General features: G+C 36.4%; 1 protein-coding gene across 1 annotated transcript in view; it reads left to right on the top strand.

Moving 5' to 3' along the window:
* Positions 1 to 17,580, top strand: part of gc (GC vitamin D binding protein) — a 29,082-nt gene extending 11,502 nt beyond the window's left edge. Inside the window, 7 exon segments of the mRNA XM_053610820.1 lie at positions 4,137 to 4,146; positions 4,255 to 4,361; positions 7,894 to 7,982; positions 9,543 to 9,669; positions 10,771 to 10,964; positions 14,328 to 14,457; positions 17,341 to 17,580. Of these exon segments, the coding sequence (XP_053466795.1) occupies positions 4,137 to 4,146; positions 4,255 to 4,361; positions 7,894 to 7,982; positions 9,543 to 9,669; positions 10,771 to 10,964; positions 14,328 to 14,457; positions 17,341 to 17,469 (786 nt within the window). The 3' untranslated portion in view covers positions 17,470 to 17,580.
* Positions 17,581 to 21,204: the final 3,624 nt, after the last annotated feature.

Raw genomic sequence — 21,204 nt, forward strand, 5'->3', positions numbered from 1 at the left:
TTATATCCCTGCATTATATACAAAACCATTTATCAATCCCCCCCCTACCCCCCACCCCCCCACAGTGCTAGCTATTCAAAAAGCAGTTACAGGTCAAAATTGCATCTGGGACTCTCTTATTACATGTAAGATCACAATCAGATGTGTTATTCAGAGTAGCAGTTCACCTTTTCAGTGAATTGCATGCTACATTGGAAGGTGCACGGAAAATAACAAGTTACTGCATCCTTCAGAGAGTGTTTTATTGCTTTTTGTGGTTCACAAATAGACCTACTTACTTTTACTTCTTACTTACTTACTTACTTATATATGTACACCTGGTAACGATGCTGAGAAACTCAGCTTGCCATGCTAACTATGTATCAATAATGAAGCAAGAGTTCCTTTCACAAGAATTCCAGTGCAAATGTTGCCACACTGGTCACCACAGTCCTGGGAGAACATGAGGCTGATTTCATGAATAGATACATGAATACAAAAACTTAAGGTAGTGCATTTATATTATCTGGCCAAAAGTATGTGGACACCTGACCATCATAACCCAACTACTGCCAAAGTTGAATGCACATAATTGTCCAGTATGTGTTTCAATGCTGAAGTTTTAAGATTTCCCTTCACTTGAACTAAGAGGCCCAAACCTATTCCAGCAAGACAATACTCCTGTGCACAAAGCAAGCTTCCCATGAAGACACGGTTTGCCAAGGTTGGCGTGGAAGAACTCAAGTAGCCTGCACAGAGCCCTGACCTCAACCCCACTGAACACCTTTGGGATGAACTGGAACACCAACTGCACTCCAGGCCGCCCGACCTAACATCACTGTCTGACCTCCCTAATGATTCCATGGCTAAATGAGCACAAATCCCCACAGCCACGCTCCAAAATCTAGTGGAAGGCCTTCCCAAAAGAGTGGAGGTCGTTATAACAGCAAAGAGGGTACCAACTTTGGCATGGAATGTTCAACAAGCCCGTGTTGGTCTGGTGTCCACACACTTTTGGCCACATAGTGTATCTATTAAACTGACTGAATTGTGATTTTTATGCAGAAATATTACAGCTGCCATTAGTAATATTGGGTAGGAGCAACCTCTCAGAAGAGCCACAATTCATGTCATGGACTCCACAGTGTGTTTTCAAACATTGTGGCATTATGTTGGAAACATGAGTCTCCCGTTCTGCCACATTCCAAAGGTACTCTACTGGATTATGATCTGGAGACTGGGGAGGACATTGAAGTACACTGAACACATTGTAATGTTCATGGAACCGTCTGTGATGACTTGTGATTTGCGGTATGGTGCATTACGTGATGGAAGTAGCCATTTTATTAACAAAAAGGGATGCATGTGGTCAGGAACAATACTCAGGCTGTGGCATTCAAACGATATTAGATTAGAATTAATGCGGCCAATGTGTGCTAAGAAAACATTCCCCAGACCATTACACCACCACCAGCAGCAACTGTTGAACCAAGGCAGGTTGGGTCCATGAATTCATGTTGTTGATGACAAACTCTGACCCTACCATCTGCATGTTGCAGCAGAATTCTTCAGTTCTGTTCTTCTGATTCTTCAGTTTCTGTTCTTCAGATTCTTCAGTTTTTCCGGTCTTCAGTTGTCCGGTTTTGGTGAGCCTGTGTTTCTGGTTTTGACTGGCATGGTGGAATGCAATGTGGTTTTGCGCTGTTGTAGCCCATGTTGTGCTTTCTGAGATGCTTTTCTGCTCAAAGAGTTACCATAGCCTTCCTGTCAACTCACACTCAGAGGTCAAAGAAGCAAGGCATTTCCAACTGTAGAACTGGATTTTTTCCCCTTTTTCATACATTTCTGTGTCAGCAATGGAGACCATTGTGGGTGAAAATCTCAGGAGATCAGTACATTCTGAAATACTCAAATCAGACTGTCTGACACTAACAGCCACAGACCAAGTCACTGCAGTCACATTTTCCCCAATTCTGGTGTATAATGTGAAAATTAGCTGAAGTTCTTGTATTGTATCAGCATCATTTTATGCTTTGCACTGCTGTCATATGAATTAATTGCATAAATCAGCAGTGTTACGGGAGTTGCTAATGAAGTGGGAGCAGGGCAGCATGCAGCGTGTTTGTGTATATGTGTGTGTGTATATGTGTGTGTGTGTGTGTGTGTGTGTGTGTGTGTGTGTGTGTGTGTGTGTTCATGTGTGTGTGTTCCTGCCTGGCTTGCAGCCTGTGTTCTGAGGATTAGCTACAGGTCTACTTTACATGTAATGAAATGCTCTTTCGTGAATAGCTCACAATAGTGGTTTTTATACCACAGAGTGTGAAATTCACAAATTGAACTTCCATCAGCTTGAAATGGAATCAAACTAGAATTGTTCTTGAGACCAGGCAGCGGTAGCACAGACAGCAAAGCTTCTCTTTTCTATCTGCTAACTGGAACTAATACTGGTTTGTACATCCTGTACTAAATGGCTTAAACACACATTAATCAGATGTTCATTGTTTACATATACTCTTACAAACAAAGCATTGAGTCAACAACAAAAATTAAAGCAGCATTTTGCATTAAGCTTTTTGAGTTATGCCAACTGCTGGTAGAGTTGCCAATTTGAAAACAAATAAACAAAAAGAGCCTGAGCTTCTGAATATATTTGTATAACCCTTTGATGATAGAATGTACATATATAAGATGTAAATTCTAACACAAGTCTTACATGCAGCACACTAAGGTCTGTGTGATACATTTTATACAAGCCTACCATGAACTGGGAATACAAAATAGGCTATCAAGTTTTAAGGTCACGGTGAAACAGGAGTAGTATGATTTGTCAAAGCATGTTTCTTTTAGAGCAACGTTAACTGTAAATACTGTATGTATGATTATAATGATCATATTAAGGCTACATGAATGCAGAATGCAAAATGGCATGAAGCTACATGATGCATTGTACCCTGCTATGCCACTTAACTGAAAGACATAGCCTATGCCCCAATCAAATCATTACAAAAGTGTAATGTTTATTTTTATAATATAGCACCCAATGTAAATCTATTGTGATATTAGATATAACATTATATTAATGGATGTTTCATCCCCTCCGATATGCTCCGAACAACGTTAATATTAATTAAGTTAGTAATTGTCTTGCTCTTCTTTTGCTACAGCAACATTGCAGGGTAGGATTAGCAGAATTCAATGTTTTTTTAAAAGCATATAATTACCTATTTTCACTCAGCAGTAGATATTGACCAGCTGCTGGTCTGTGCCAGACTTATGAAAAGATAGCTGATTAGCATGTCTGCACCAGCACAACAAGCCACAAACCAACATTAAATGTTTCACTGAGATTCTGCATTTACATTCCACCTCTAATTCACTAATTCCATGACACCCAGGCATGTGAAGTGGGTGGGGGAATTCGGTTGTCAATCAAATGTAATTAAGTTACCACAAATTAAATTTTGTGCTTTATTATTTAATCAAGGGTGCACGGTTAGCACGTTCGCCTCACGCCTCCAGGGTCTGGGGTTCGATTCCCACCGTGGCCCAGTGTGTGCGGAGTTTGCATATTCTCCCCGTGCTGCGGGGGTTTCCTCCGGGTACTCCGGTTTCCTCCCCCAGTCCAAAGACATGCATGGTAGGCTGATTGGCATGTACAAAGTGTCCGTAGTGTGTGAATGTGTATGTGATTGTGTGTGTGCCCTGCGATGGATTGGCACCCTGTCCAGGGTGTACCCCGCCTTGTGCCCGATGCTCCCTGGGATAGGCTCCAGGTTCCCCGTGACCCTGAAAAGGAGTAAGCGGTATAGAAGATGGATGGATGGATTATTTAATCAAAGATTTTAAGCTTGGGCTACTATGATACTGTGTTAAAACAATATCGTTTGTGTGTCATTGTGTGTCACTTGATGATGATGATGATGATGATGATTATTATTATTATTTTAATCTCACAGCAATACATTTATTTAAGTACTGGCTAAAGGTTACTGTATGGGTTTTTAGAGTGTAGCAAAAAGTTAATCAGATGCAAAAGCAAATCTATTAAATCCTGGGGCTTGTGATCTGTCTGGTTTTTTTTCTTGGTTTAAAGCTGGTACAGTACACATTTGCTGTAGTTTTTCAGTAAATATTCACTTTCTCTCTTTGCTTGGTAGGTATGTATACGTATGTATATATGTATGTAGGTAGGAGTATATATGTAGGTAGGTGTATGTATATATGTATGTAGGTAGGAGTATATATGTAGGTAGGTGTATGTATATATGTATGTAGGTAGGAGTATCCCAGCAGGCTTTGTTCCCAATGTGACCCAGAATCACATAAGGATGGCAGAGAATTGCTGTAAGCCCACTGTATCAAGACTCTGCTTTTTCAAAGAGGTATGGAACAAATAAGCTATTTTATTCTTTCTTTTCTGATTAATTTCTAGGAAATGTGCAAAAGGAAATGGTCCTAATCGGCAGTCATCCTTTTTTATGTCACTATTTTAGTCATTATAATTCACATTATTATATCTTAATTAGTTTGATATATTCTAATAATATTTTTTATTATTGTTATGGTGGTTTTATGATTGTTATTTTTGTTTGTTTGTCTTTGAGTACTGTATTAATGTACAACTGCACAACTGTACAGCAGTTATAGGTCAAATGAAACACTTCCAGGTCCTTATCGGGTGTCTGAAACAATGGTATGATGATGCAAATTTTCCATGAAACACACTGACAGAGCAGTACAGTCCCCTCTGAAATGTTTGGAAGAACAATGCCAATTCAATTGTTTTTGCTGTAGACTGAAAACATTTGGGTTTGAGATCAAAAGATGAATATAAGAAGAGAGTTTAGAATTTTAGCTTTTATTTCCTGGTATTTATATGTAGATGTGTTAAATGACATAGAACGTAGCACATTTTGTATCAGACCACCCAACTGGTAAGTGAGCAAAAATATTATGACTAACAAGTGTTTAAGCAATAAATAGCTCTGAACATCTAGTCTTGGTGAAGCCTTCAGTTTCATCTGTGAAGACTATCTGTTATTAAAGAAGATTTGTTCTTAAGGATAAGCTCATATGAAGATCGGTGAGCTGTCTAGGGGAGAAAGGCAAGCCATTTTGAAGCTGAGAAAAGAGAGGCATTGCACAAACATTCGGTATAGCCAATACAACAATTTGGAATGTCCTGAAAAAGAAAGAAACCACTGGAGTACTGAGCAACAAACTCTGAATGGCTCAACCAAGGAAAGTAACAACAGCTGGTGACAGAAACATTGTGAGCTTTAAGAAAAACCCAAAAACAACAGTCTGTGGCATCACTCCAAAGGACAGTGGTGATGGCATCACAATCCACTGTTCGAAGAAAAATTTGAGAGCAGAAATATAGAGGCCATACCACAAGATGCAAACCACAAGATGCAAATCAGCAGTAAGAGTTTGAAAGCCAGATTGGAATTTGCAAAGAAATACAGAGATGAGCCACAAAAAGATCTTAGCTTTAAGATAACTAAGATAACTTTCTCTAGCAAAGTAATGGAAAGGCCAAAGTGTGGAAAAAGAAAGGTTCCCTTGTACTCGCTTTTGGCAATACAAATGTACAATTGTTTGTCATGCCAATAAAGCACATGAAAACTGAAAACTGAAATTATCTGCTCATGATCCAAAACATACAAGTTTGTCTGTGAAACACGGTGGAGGTAGTGTTGTGACTTGTGCTTACATGGCTGCTTCTGAAACAGGATCACTAATCTTTATTGATGATGTAACTCAAGGTGGTAGCAGAAGAATGAACTCCGAAGTTTACAGGAATATTTTGTCTGGAGGTTAAAAAAAAGAAATGCATCCAAATTAATCAGGAGGAACTTTATGATGCAGCAAGACAATGATCCAAAACACACTGCCAACTCAACAAAGGACTTAAGGTTTTAGATAGACAAAGTCAATCACCAGACCATAGGCCAATTGAGCAGCATTTCGCCTCCTGAAGCAGAGACTGAAGGGAGAAACCCGCGAAATAAACAACTGAAAGAGGCTACTGTAAAAGCCTGGAAAAGCATCACAAAAGAAGAAACTAACAATTTGGTGATATCAGTGAGTCTCAGGCTTGATGCAGTTATTGCAGGCAAAGGATATGCAACGAAATATTGTGTTATTTACTTTAATTTACTTCTGTTCCTATACTAAATGTCTTTCGTGTATAGCATAAGCAAATTAACTGGCCTTGTTGTTCCAGTAGTTTCAGAGAGGACTGTAGGCATACATTTTTGAATGAACCTGCATGTGAATTTCACATTTACTAATTGACAGGCACTAATGAAGTGCTAAAGGCCATGAAACTGCTCAGGTGGGACGTCCAGCTGATTAATTTGTAAACATTTCTCACTTTGATGAAATCTGTGAGTAATTGTGCTGAGAATGTTTGAGTAATTGCATGGGTAACAGGTCATCTAAAACAAGAATCTAGGGACTGTCATACTGTTCCAACTTTTTCAGAATTGGGGTTGTATTAATATCAGGCTTTTTCCCAGGTGGCCTTGCTTATCTTTATACTAGCAACTCTATGTTGTGACATTTTTATCATGTCTCATACAAGTGTTGTAAAATTTGAAAACCTTATGACAGAACAGTAGCCAGCAGCAACAAAAGAATTTTTGCTACCCTTGATTGGTTTCATTTCCTACTGTATTATGAAACAAAAAGGTTGATTGCATTCGCCACTTGTTCTGCCTTCTAGATAGAGATAATAGAGACTGTATTTATTTCTTTCACATTCCACTTTTAAAATATCAGTGTGGTCTCTCATCGCTATGTCCTCTAACAATTATCCTAATCCTTTTACAGCTCCAGTCACATTCAATTGTGCATTATATTTCATCTTTCATTTATACTTGCATGTGGTAAATGCCTTTTATCCAGAGCATCTTACAGAACGTATCAGTGTAAAAGTGTGTAATATTTGTGTGGCAGCCTGGAACATGGTCAAATTCAAGCAATTCAGGTGCCTTTTTTATGTTTTCTTAAAGTAGAGTTGTCAAAGTATGTTAAAGGCAGAAAACCCAAATTTTACCTTTTTTTTTCGGTCATTTTTGGGTGTTTGCCTGAATTCATATGACAGGTCTTCCCAGGGTGCCACACAATTAGGCTAAAAGTTATTGTGAAAAAAGAAAAAGTTTTTATAACTAAATAACTAAATCTACTTGCATACTCCAAGTTATCATACAGCATGTTAATGCAAGACACAGCAAGCAATATGCAACTACAGACATGGTATTATACACAGAGCGTACACAGTGATTCATTCATCTGTAGTTCAAAATAGAAATAATGAACCCTGCTTAAAACAGAACATGGTGATAGCAGTGTGTCATGCAGCAGAGATGGCGATAGTTGCTTTCGACTGAATTTTTTATTAAAAATCTAGAAAAATCAAGTCCAAAACACTAGGTGTATTCAATGTTGAGAGACAGGCACATGGTCAGGCTATGAACAATCAGGATATAAGAGATCAAGGCAGCAATCACAATCAAGGTAAACAATCCAGAATCAACACAGCAATCAATCAAACAGTGGTATGGCAGTTGTGAAACAGAGTTGAACAGATACTTCGCAGTATAAGTTTGGAGTGTACTTATATAGAGGTAGTACTTATATGGAGGTGAGTAGTGATAGCGTCCAGGTGTGTGTAATCGGTAATCTGGTGAAAAAGAACGTGACATTGAGTGTGCTTTGTGAGTTTCAATGAGTCCATGTTTGTAGTTCGTGGTTTATTCTGGGATACAGAGTTTGATGCCGATTCCTGTGCAGACATGATATAGTGATGTTGCTAATGATGATCAGAGTTGTGTTCTAAAATGGAAATGCTGGTGATGATAAATGAACAACAAAAATAACTTGGAAAAAATGTTTCTCTCTTTGCAGAGGTTTCAAGAGAGGAGCTCAGCCATTTTCCTGAAGTTTCTCTCCAACATGCGTAACAATGAAGTGAATCTGAAATCTCACAAAACTGGGTAAATGCAACTTTCAGTTATTTCAGAAAACTTTCAGAAAAGTTATTGAGCCACTGGTGCATTTGTAGTTCTGTTGGTCTAATTCATTTAATAATGGTTAATTATTTCTGTTAATTCATCTAAAAAAAATGCTGTAATATTTTATATGAACAAACAACATTTTTCAAATATAATTGTTTAATAATAATCTTAAAGCTAATTAATTGAGTTTATGTTCTCCTAAAGAGTAATTCATCACAGAATTTGCCACTGAATTTGCTGTTTGCCTCCATTTGAGCAATGTGTGTATTAATTCCTGATAAATAAATAAAAAAGTTTGGACACATCTGTTTTATTATTACTGCTTCTGAGAAATGTTCTACTATTTAAGAATAACAATGAAGGCATGAACAGGTAAGGAATACAACATGGCTATTACAGGAAAATAATCCACCACAGGGTGTTCTGATGCATCCCGGTACCAAGTCACACCCAGACTGATTTATTTTCCAATAACATCCCTTCCCTACCTGTTTTATTTCTCTTAGATCATAGCAATTTGCCAAAACTAACCATGTTTTATTTATTGAAAAATGACATAATTTTTTTAAGTCCTTTTCTAGTTATGTTTATTGTTATGGAATGTCAGTAAAACAAGTTAGGTCCTATTATTACTTACATTATAACATCTATGAACATTCATTCCATCAGCATTCCTAGCATTTTTTAATATTTCTTGAAAATATATATTTTTAAACAGCTACAGAGAACCTGTAAAGCTCCCTGTTCTTTCCTATGTCATAAAACATAAAGTTACATCTTTACCTCTAACTGTTAGAAAGCACTGACACTGGAGACTCCTTCCAAATATGCTAAATGGATGTTTCCTTACAGACAATTTTGCAATATTAATAATTAAATTTGTTTTTAATTAGTTTATTAGGAGTTTTATATAACGTTCAAATAACAATTGTTATAGAAACACCTCCTTTTTGAGGAATACCATTTAATGTTTAAGTAAAAATACATTTCGACTCAGGAATAAATGTATACATAATGCAATAAAGTGCAGTAAAGTACACTACTGATATAAGCTATAAGCCTTTATCAAAATGTATTTAAGACAATAAAATTATATCAAGTGTGTCCAAACATGGTAATGAATAATAACTTAAATGTCATAAATATCACTTGTCTATGTATTCACCATTTAGCCAGTATATGAAAAAGCTGAATGCCAGCAATACCATCTGTCATGGGAAGTAAATAAAAGTACATCTTGCCCATTCTATGGGTGTCAAGGATGACTTTCTTTTCAATCAAAGTGCTGCTAGCCAATTTGGGAGTGTCTCTGAGCTCATGCATACAGAAGTAGGCAGCATTCAGCTGTTCTATGACGTTGCAAGAGCATCAGTCCCTGAATCATTTGTTCTGATGCAGTGGCTGGTTTCACATGTCTTGGGGGAAGTGCTTGTTAGCTGTCACCCTCATAGATGAAGGGATAGACTTCACCAATGGGTAGAATTAGCTATTGGCTTGGAACCATGAGGAAAATAAATGTCACTTGTCCTATCATTTTAGACTGACTGCATATTTTGGAAGCCTCCTAAGAGTACAATTCAAAGAAGCATTGCCTATTTCGAAGCAGTTTCAGTCTGGGCTTGCAAAATGCTGTTTACAACCACAGCCTCAATGTGTCATTGACGAGGTAAGGTGAGAGGCTGTACAATCACACTCCCAGCTACATTAACCCTGTTATTCTCCCTTTTGCCTGTAAAGCAGCAGTGATTTTGAGTAATTCTGTCATATTTCCTAAAGATCTTGCTGGGTCTTTCAGAGTATGATCTTCATCTTAATTCTTAGCCAATTGTAACACGTAATGTTATTTCCATAATGTGGCTTATATACAAATTCCTTTAAGGATTTGTATTTTGAAAGCTGCAGCATATTGTACTTTGAAACAGAAATGTTAATCATGTCCAATCTTCCTGTTAGGGATTCAGTGCAATTTTAGTCTTAGAGATTTTAAACTTTGAACAGGGTGATTGGTGTAATTTCTTCTTATTTTTTAAAAAAAAAAAGTTTTTTGTTTTTTTTTTTCATTTAGTACTGTCCTTCAGAAGCTACATAAGATTTATACATATTTCCCAGAAGACAAAATAATAACAATTTACAAAGATCATCCTGTTCAAAAGTTTACATCCCCCTGGCTCGTAATGTATCGTGTTGCCTTCTTGAGCATCAGTGAATGTTTGCACCTTTTGTAATAGTCGTGTACGAGTCCCTCGGTTGTCCTCAGTGTGAATAGATGGATCTGAACATCATATAGCCACTAGAAATGGGTCAAATACAGTATGCAGAAAATGCTGGAAAAGCAAAGAATTTACAGGACCTGGAGGATTTTTCTGAATAACAGTAGGCAGTTTAACTGTTCAGGACAAACAAGGGACTCATGAACAACTCTCACAAAACATAAACACAGTCACTGATCATCCAGGTAACGACACACAGTATTAAGAATCAAGGGTGTGTAAACTTTTGAACTGGTTCATTTGTGTAACTATGTGTTATTATTGTGTCTTTTGGACACATACGTAAACATCTATTATGTGAAATAGCTTATTCAGGACAGCATTAAATAAAAAACAAAATGCAGTTTTATGATGATTTTATTATTATCTTATTATTTTTTAATATTATTAACATTTTGCAGATTCTGCAAGGGGTATATAAATTTATGATCACAACTGTATGTCACATGACCTGGAACAGTATGGCCAGACTGATATTCTGTCATAATCTGTGGTAGTTTATCAGCTTTCAAAAGGTCCTCTGCAAGGACTTTGGCAACATATCTAAGGAACTGCAAAGATGCTGCAGCAAAGCCCCTCTAGATGCTATCACCTGCATGGACAGTGTAAAAAGACATCCTGTCACATCTTCAGATCTTCATGTCCCCTCGGCACAGCTCTGCGAGGAAGCTCAACCAAATAGCACAGACAGGTGCATATAAAATATTCTCTTCATATAGATATATTAGGAATGTAACCAAATATGAATATTTTATTCAGAATGAATATCCATCTGGTTGCGCTAGAGGTGTGTACTGAGACTGGAAACAACAAAAATTGCACAAATGTGAGGTTTTACTTTCAGTCATATATGAAGCTTTGGGACAAACAGCGACCACAGTGCAGCACTGTGTGATGCATTTATTCATAAATCCTTAGTAACTCTCTGGTCAGGGCCATGGGGTTGGAATTATTATTTTGTTTATATTTTGGAATATATTTAAGTTACTGTACTGTCTTGTGTTGTTTGCATACATTTGCACGCGTACTTTATGTAAAATGTGTAGGTCACCATGCAATGGGGATAATCAAACAGTTACATGCATGACACTAGCTATGAACTTGAGTGATGTTACTGAGCTTAAGGACCTGTAAGAAGAGCCAGAATTCACAGAGCATGCCGACAATGCTGTAATTTCTTCCTCTATGTTTTCCCACATTGCCTCCTAGTTCATTAAAGAGAGAGAGAGAGAAGAAAGGAAGTTAACAGATACAGTTTGCCTTACAAAGCATTGAATTACACTCCTAATATTTACTTATATGGCAGATACTTTCTTTCTAAATCGGCTTTAGTTTTTTTTTAGGAAGAATAGAGAGTACCATTTAAGCATAGTCGACTACGAAAGACATACTGTAAACATACAATTAGGATTAGTCCAGCTTGCAATGCTGATCTGCTAATGATTCTGGGTTAATTCTGGGTAGTATTTGTCATATCAAATGTCATAAAAATGCTCAAAGGGCTACACAACATTTAGATTTTGCATTCATGGAATTTGGCAGATGCCCTTATCCAGAGTGATGTTTATCTCATTTATCTAATTTTACACAACTGAGCAGTTGAGGGTTTGCTTAAAGGTCATAGTCCAACTTCTTTACCACTGAGTTACCAATATCTATCACTCCAACAGACACATTTCTATCTGTTGATACCTCTTCAGCATTTTTTATTTTATTTTTGTTTCTTATTTATGATTAGCTCTAACATTTCCATTGTATAATTGATCACATCAATTGTTATGAATTAATTTATTAATCATCACCACTTTTACTATGTTTACAATTACCTGCCTTTTGGCTCTTAAAAAAACATGATTAATTCTTTCTATTTTTAATTATACACACTATTGATTGTTTTCTGATAAGGTTTTTTTGTAATAGTAAATAGCAAATTCAAAACACGTGCCCACCATGATGTTATTCTGAAGTACCAGCTGTACACTGAGATGCAGAGATCCATGTGTGTGAGCTTTATTATAATTTTCCAAAAACCCAGGGTAAACATGGCAGGCAGTGGTTGGTACACAAAGAGTCACAGCAAACATAGGTAGAATAGCAGTACAGAGTTATAATCTTTAAGCAAGGCATGAGTCAGACTGATCAATAAGTCAGTCATGGATAGCAATGCTTAACTTTCACAGACAGCTTGGTTGGGAAGACTTTGCAAAAGTCCTGAGACTTCTATGTGTTTATATAGAAAGAGGTACTGAATGAGAATGAGGAACTGCTAGTATTCAAGAGATTGCAGAGAGGGAAATCGGCTGGAGCTGCAGTGAGAGGAAGTTAAATGACACATCAGTATGTCAACAAAAATCTGTCATTTGACTTAAGCGTTATGTCAACTTGGCATCAGAATTGATGGCAACAATAGATTTATTTATCATTTAGATTTGTTTTATAATGAAAAAATAAATAAATAAACACCTGCCTTTAACCCAAAATCTTTCATCAGTGCAAAGTGAAGAATTTTGGTGTGACTTTCAAATTATTTATCGGCAGAGGTTGTATTTACTGAGCCCAGTTCAATGTTTTCTGAATCTCTATTTCTGTATTTGAACTTCTCTGCTCAGTTTTGCACCCTAGCCTGGCAAACAGATATGCAAATTAGGCTATGACGTGCAGCATACAGCTGATAAAAGGACTCATGTGCATGGGTGGACAAGAAAGGAAGAGTCCATGCTGAGAGGCTGTCAGCTTCCTAGTGAGGCCATGATTCATTTATCCCAGGCTGTAATTAAATGCTCCTCTCTACATGGCTTACTGTACCTTCTATAGTGGAAAAGGAGAAGCAGCCTGAGCCCATAATTTGATCTAGATTCCTGTATTTTTTCAAGACAAGTTAGAACATTATATGCTGGAAGTGTTCAAAAGTACTGTAATTGTAATCGTAACTTGTCTTTTTTTAAACCTATTGTTGTTAGGATTGTAAGTATTTTTGTGATCTCACAAACTAGAGAACAATGGAGTGATCTAGGGAACACATTCCATCTCAGGAAACCAGGCGCACACACACATTCACAAACTCATTCAATATACATATTAATGGAATTGAAATACAAAGCTCATCACCATTTTTTCACTCGACTGATCACTTTCAGCTCTTACGCTGGCGCTGAAATGATCACTGAATAATTCAATGCATTCTGTTCTATTTGTTAAATTTCTCATTTATTCATAAATTCCTTCAATCCTTTTCGAACTTTGCTGCCAAAGTTCTTTTTTTTTGATGAAGATGTGATGGCACAGTTGCATCACTGAACTGTAAAACGGGATAAGTTCATTTAACTCAAAAAAATTGAGGAAACTAATTTCCTCAAAATTTTTAAGTTGATAAATCAATTTCTTTAAGCCAGATACACTTAAATAGAGTTAATTGAGTTAATTTTTTGTTATATTTAAATGTATTTGGCTTTTAAATAAATTAATTTATCAACTTAAAAAATTTGAGAAAACTAATTACCTGAAAATTTTTGAGTTAAATGAACTATCCTGTTTTACAGTGTGACATTGTGAGAGCCCGTATCTAATTACAAACTGAACTGATCATGTATGTCCATTTTGCTACAGCACTTGGCTATTAAAACATCTTGATCAAAGTGTGGCATTGACTATGTGAGGAAATATTGTAACTCTCAATGACCTTTCAGTTTCGTTAACTGAAGTGGTAAAAACTCTTTGTGTGATTATGAACTCATCTATTATTAGATAATGTTACCATGACAAAACAAGCTATGGGATATAATGTCATTACAGGATGCAGAAAAATTAGTTCATGCTTTAATTGCCTCTAGGTTTGACTTATTTTCTGGCAATGAGACATGATATAATAATACTGTTAAGCTAGCAAAATGGTCTGAATGCATAATAAGGGCTATAGCTGACCTCATTATGAACTTGAAAAATGATTTGCAGCAGTAGTAAATATTGAAAAATGATGTATGTAGAGAAAATACAGTATATAGTTCGTATAAACATGACAGTAAGGTATTCTGTATGTCTGCCTATCTGTTTCCAGCTATTTGTTCCAGATTGGGGTGAAACATGTGTCAGTTTCATTGCCAGTGCTAACAACCATTCAGGACCAGATGAGAAGCAAAGCGGCAGCCTGCTGCTCAGGCACTAATGACACCACTGCATGTTTAAAGGTAGGACTTTGACAATCAACATGTTTAAAGTTTAAATCAACAACAGTGATTGTATACGGTTATCACAGGCACTTCCAAACTCAAAGACAAGAACACAGACAGCAGTCAAAAACAGGAAATATGTGAGTAGGCTGAACTGGCTTGTGGAGGCATGAAAACATGGAAAGGAAATAGCCAGTGAATTAAGGAACATTAAAGGGGCTCCGAGTGGCATGACAGAAAAGTGTTCACCCCCTTTTATTGGAGATAGTGATGATATGACAGCCATCTGCAACTAGGAGTCCAGGAGAGCAAAATTGGTCTTGTATGTCAATCATAGTGAGCTTAATTCGTATCTGTATACGTATCCATTTTAGAACAAATTATCTGTTCATTCTGAATAATGTGTATGTTTTTGGCTACATCCCTAATACATATTATTTTCTTATAAGGCAAAATGAGATGTATATATGTGTGAACACTGGTTAGTGGATCAGTGTGGAGCTGGAGAAGAAATGAATTCTGTGGCTAGTGTGTCAATTCAATTAAAACTCTACATATTACATATTTAAAAATATTACATAATTCATAATTGATGCCCATTTGTCATGAATACACAAACCAAATTACATTGGACAATGTAGAATGGAGCAGTAATTCCCCGGTCTAATTCATATATTGGTTGAAAATAGTCAGTCTGTTTTCAGCTTTTTAACAAAGGTGAAATGGCTAAAAGGAAAAAAAAGATGTTTGTATCGTTCTGTCCAGTCTGAACAAACAGACAAATTTGCATATTTGGAAGTCACATTAATGGTAAGTAGTGTTCAGTTTTTTCTCACTTACGTACTGCATTTTCTATTGATGTACCATTTGATGAGATTATCATAGTTGGTTAAATGAAATTAATCATAACGTTTTTGCCTTTTATGGTTTTGCCAGCTTCCTGATCTTTGTTCTATGGGCTGCCATAGACTCAGGAGTAGAAGAAGAAACAAAATAAGAATAAGAACACTAATGATTACAATAGGTGCCTATGCATCTGCAGTGCTTTGCCCCTAATAGTAAGAAAAAGTAGAATACCAATAGGCACCTTCTATGTTTAGCCCCCTAATAAATAAATAATAATAATAAATAATAATAATAAGTAAAGTGCAGATCTCTAGTTGAGAACTGTCAGAGCCAGAACTCAGAGAACATGATGACAGTGCTGCCATTTTTCTTCCGGGGTTTGTTTTTTTTTCAGTGTTTTCCAGTGTTTGCACAGGCATTGTGGTAGGGTTCATATTTTTTTTTAAATCCTGGAATTCAGATACAGATATCTGGCACAGAGCATGCAATTGATACATCTACAGATAATCTCACTGCCTTACACCCCTACAAATTAGACCAAACTGATTTCTATTATGATATCCTCATTCTTCTACTCAACTGTCACTGAGTACTGACTACTGATGCATTGCGTTTGGGAGCATACACTAGGCAAACCTGAGGTAGAAAAATTGTCAATAGTCTGTTAACATGCAGAAGATGATGATAAATTCCTCCCAGATTTCACATTTGTTTTCATTTGATTGAATTAGTTTAAATTCGTTTGTATTTGTATTGTTATTTGTATAACAAAGCAGCTTAACCGAAATGTAGGTAGATTTAGATAGCTAATGAGCAAGGCAGTGGAAAGAGAAAACTCCCTGAGATGACATGAGGAAGAAGACTTAAGAAGAACTAGACTCCGTGTGAACCCCTGGGTGACACCAGATAGTGTGAATATAAATGATTACTCTTCCACTCTATACTATGAAGTCAATATAAAAGTGTTTTGAAAGGATGTTCATTATGAGCAGACTTTGAACAAGTCATGGTATAAGCATAGGACAGTGTTTATGATTATAGCTGCAGGTCTTAGGTACAAATCTACAGCATCCAGGAGAGATTATCCACTGAGGCAAGGGTGAGAGAACTTTAAATAGTGAGACCATAAGATTTTGATATACTGTTTAGTATGATAGTGTACAGTTTCATAAAGTATACAGACAGCTTCAAGTGTCCCTGATTTGTTCCTAAACTTATGTTAATGTCTGTGCACTGGATTGTCAGAGGGGATTGTCAAATACCATCCACGGTGTATTCCTGCCTTATGCCCAGTATTCCTGAGACAGACTCCAGAACCATGTTTACCCTGACAAGGATAAAGCACTTACTGAAGATGAATAAATGATAAATGATCTCATATTTCACCAGGATTGCATTGGGAAACAGTGATTTATGGAAACATTTCTAAATGCCTCCTGTTCTGTTATTTCAGTAATAATGGCTAATATTCTGGGAACAATACTGAATACAATGGAGTGAATAAACATATTGATCAGTACTGTTGCCTGTCAGGACCTTCACATTTTATTTCAGACATTTACCAACCTCACTGATTAATTCTTAATTAGTGGTCACAGAAAATAACCAGCCAATGTGCTGTATAGGCAGGCCTGTTTAGCATGCTTAAAGCTAGTTTAGACAACACCATAGCCTCTGAACCTCCACCTTTCTCTGATAAGTCATCACATTGATTGTGAAATTTCTCCATTTACGTTCGTGAGCACTTACGCCAGATGGACCGACAGCACAGCACTGGGAGTAATTAGCACACACATTTAATTAAATCTGAATCTTAGAGGGTAAATATGCATGATTAGCATGGATATGAGCTCTTGCACCCCATGAAGTATGCTGTTTTTTCTTTTATTTTTTCCAAATCGATTTTTTATGAATTCACCAGATGCCAAGAACCGTCATGTCTAACTGTACAGTCGGCATAATCTCTTTGTCAGCGTTCAACACTGAGGTCTGATTAAAATAATGCATTTTCTTTTTCCTGTCATTCCAGAAGCCTGGCTGTCACACTGACCGAAGAATGTCGGTTCTCTCAATTTTCTTGTTTTGCAGCAAAGCAAATTGGAGAAAGCAGCAGCACTAGTGTCCGTGATTGACAACTTCTGTAAACAGTACTTTAAACTGGACTTGCCTGCATTCAAAACTTAAATAACGTGTCCTCTGTACTGTGCCCTGTGGATGAGTCTGCTTCCACCTACGTACTTGTTCTAGTATAGTTTTATAACTTCTAATGGCATTTTTTAAACAAATGAAAAGCAAGCCTACCATCAGCCACTTGTCTTTTAACATATGGTTTCTGCCCACCACAAGGCATTAGCTCTTGTGGTAGAAAATAAGCCATTTACATTGAATAAAAATGTTCCTAAATTTTAAGTATTTCATTAGCATTGCACAAACTGTATCATATGATTTAACTAACCAGAATTAGTTGCCTGACATCTCCTTTAAAGCAACTCCAAAAAAGCTAATGTGGCTGATAATAACTCAGTATTTGCATCATATGGGAATTTTTCTAATTATCACTTTCCAACTGGGAGAAACCATTCATGTCAACCTCAGAGTAGTAATGTTGCCTGAAACTCATATGATGGAAAACATCAAAATTTGTTCAAAATATAATGTGAAGATAAAATAAATGTGTGTAGATGTGTTTGTTTTCTGTTCAGAAGGTATTATGAATCAAAAATGAGCTTTTGCCATTTTAATACATGTTGGTCGATCATATTAATAATTAAGTAACTTTCAGGTTTAGAACTCTAAATCACAGTGCAGATGCAAAATTAATCCATTTACCCAATCAGATAGAAAGGCCCCCATCTGCATATTTTAAAAGGCAATTACACATAAGAGAAAAGATGTGCTAATAAATCAGCATGCACATATTTTACAGACATTATCATGCTTGCATATGTTTTTACACAGAGCCTCAGTTCTGTTGAATATTAGGAAATGTGCTAAGGTGTAAAATTAAAACAGTGACATGCAACATGCGAATGCTGACTAATGGAAAATAAAAACCCCAATCACCCTTTTAAAAATGTAAACAAGGTGCAACACACAAGTCCTTTTAAATTGGAATAAAAAGATGTTTTCCCATGCTCCTAAATGCTTCCACATTACTCTATATTAAAGCTAATTTATGCCAACTAGCTATCATCAGTTCTCTCAGAAAGTATTGGAATGGCAAGGTCACTTATTTTGTTTGTGCTTTACACTGAAATGATTTGGGTTTCAGATCAAAAGATTAATGCGAGATGATAGATCAGAATTTCAGTTTTCATTTCCTTATATTTAAATCTGATGTATTTTTTTTGTAATGCTTTTCCAGGCTTGTTTCACAGCTTATTTCAATTGTGGTTTGTTTTGTCTCCTCTTCAGGAGCTGAAATGCATGATCAATTTGGTTATATGATTGTGGTACCTTCACCCCTGCCCTGTGGAGGTTGTTGGTGATGCCACTGACTGTTGTTTTTGGGTTTTACTTCACAGATCTCACAATGTTTCTGTCATCAACTGTTGTTGTTTTCATTGGATGACATGTTCTATGTCTGGTTGTTAGTACACCAGTGGTTTCTTTCTTTTTCAGGACATTCCAAACTGTTGTATTGGCTATGCTCAATGCTTGTGCAATGGCTCAGATAGATTTTCCCTCTTTTCCCAGATTCAGAATGGCTTGCTTTTCTCCCAGAGACAGCTTTCTGGTCGTCATGTTGGTTTATCCTTTTTAACAACAAATACAGTCTTCACAGGCAAACCACTAAACAATCAATTTAACAGGGCACACCTGGGCAGCAAGAAACACCTGTCAGTCACATGTTCCAATATTTTTGATCATTTAATTATAAAAATTGGTGAGTTCAAACAAGGTGCCATGTTCTACATTGATTAACACATCTAGATGAAAATATGAGGAAATTGTTCTTTTCTGTTCTGATCTGTCATTTCAAATTCATCTTTTGATCTCAAACCCAAATGTCTTCAATGTATAGCAAAAACAAAGACCTGACCTTGCCATTTCAATACTTTCATAGGGGACTGTATCTGATTAGCCTGGTTCTTGTTACATGTAAACCCAACTCTTTTATATGATTTTTCAGTGTTTTCAGGATTCAGCTTGAGTTCCAGGGAGATGAGCCCAAGAGCCAGGCATGGATAGCCAATTGCTGACCACCAAGTGCTGCTTCCAGTATTCGCCTGTGCAAAAACTGGTGGGCACTCTTTTGCTTTCTTATTGGAATAGATAATGGAACCAAAACATATTCTATAGTCCTATTTGAATGGGATCAGTTTCACTGGGTGACATTTGTAAAAACTTTTTTACATGTCTCCTTCATTTGTTGTTTCACAGATGGTCATATGATCATATTTATTTATTTGGTGGCATTTAAATTTAGGTATAATGTAACCATTCATTTATTAGTAAACAAACAAACAAACAAAAAAAAAAAAAACTTTAAAATGAAGCATGATATTGTGGAATATGTTTAGTTGATATTTTACCAGCCCCTTTTATCTGCTCCTTTAATCAGGATTATGCTCTTTGATTGATTTTTTCTTTCGCCTGTTAATGGGCTCAGTGTTGACAGTATAGAGACACCATTATAAGACGCCCTTTTGTTCAGAGACTCTAAAGCATTTGTTGTTTTGCAATATAGGAAGTGGATATGTGCGCTGGGTGACTAAATACAGAAATTATTAGCAGTCATAAATTGCAAAGCAAGAGGCAGCATCTGCCTGTAAAATCAGAGGCAGGTCTATCCTGATGGGCCAAAAAATATCAGTCACCCACAGAGTTGGTCAAACAAGAATAGATAACTTTTTCAGGGGAGGAAAGAGAAAAGCAGACATAGCCGATCTGGACAGAAATAAAATTCCAGCAAAGCACCTGGATAAGATGGAATTGAATCCCGTCCAAATAGAGCTTTAATAAGGGTTAGTCACTGATTTAAGGAAAGGTTAAGCCATGAGTTTTATGTGCTTATCAGCTATTTAATAGAAATTAGCGGTTGTTGAAAAGCAATTAATTTTGCAATGCATTGCAATGAACTTGGCCTGAATAACATAAGTGTGAATATTACACCATAGTGTGATATTTTGATTAATCTGTGAACTAGGAAGCAGATTAGAGAGTGAGTGACCAAGCATAGCTATTGTAGGATTTTCACAAACATAGCTATTAAATGCACTGCATGGAAGATATTGCGTCTCATCATTTCAGCAGCAATTACAGAACTGTCAAGACCACCAAAATCATCAGAAGTAAGAGCTAAGGCCATGTTGCTGTTCATTAATTTACATTTCTTGTTGCCTTTCACAGACAGAGGCCGTCGTTAAGTATGAGAATGCCGCTGCAGCTTGAACACTTACTGCTTCTTACAGTTTCCATGACAGATCCTGAACTTGGATATCATGAATAGAAAACATTTAATTATACTCTATTTTGTTCTGCCCCAGCAAGGATTATGACATGAGCTTACAGGTTGTTCTAACTACAAAAGGCAATTATTAGATTTTTTTTTTTTCACCACAGACAGACTAATACTATAGATTTCTGTTGCCAGAGACTGACTGCCTATAGAGTGATTTGCCTGTGCTATGAAAAAAAATTAATTGAAAAATATCTACAAATCAGATTTTCAGGTTAATATGTGAGAAAGACTTGTTGTGATGAACAGATCTAAACAAATAAAGCTTAATAGTGCATAAATGCACTTGAGCATTTAAAAAAAATAAATAAATACATAAATTGTACTTGCTGTTGCCATCTTTAAAGCTGTATCACTGAGTTGTAGGTAATTCAATGGTGATTTATCTTTAAAGTTATTTAGTCTTACATTAAAAGGATTATGTGTGAAATCACTTTATTATGTTGTAATAATAATTT

The sequence above is a fragment of the Ictalurus furcatus genome, chromosome 22, assembly GCF_023375685.1.
Source record: "Ictalurus furcatus strain D&B chromosome 22, Billie_1.0, whole genome shotgun sequence".
Lineage (NCBI taxonomy): Eukaryota > Metazoa > Chordata > Actinopteri > Siluriformes > Ictaluridae > Ictalurus > Ictalurus furcatus.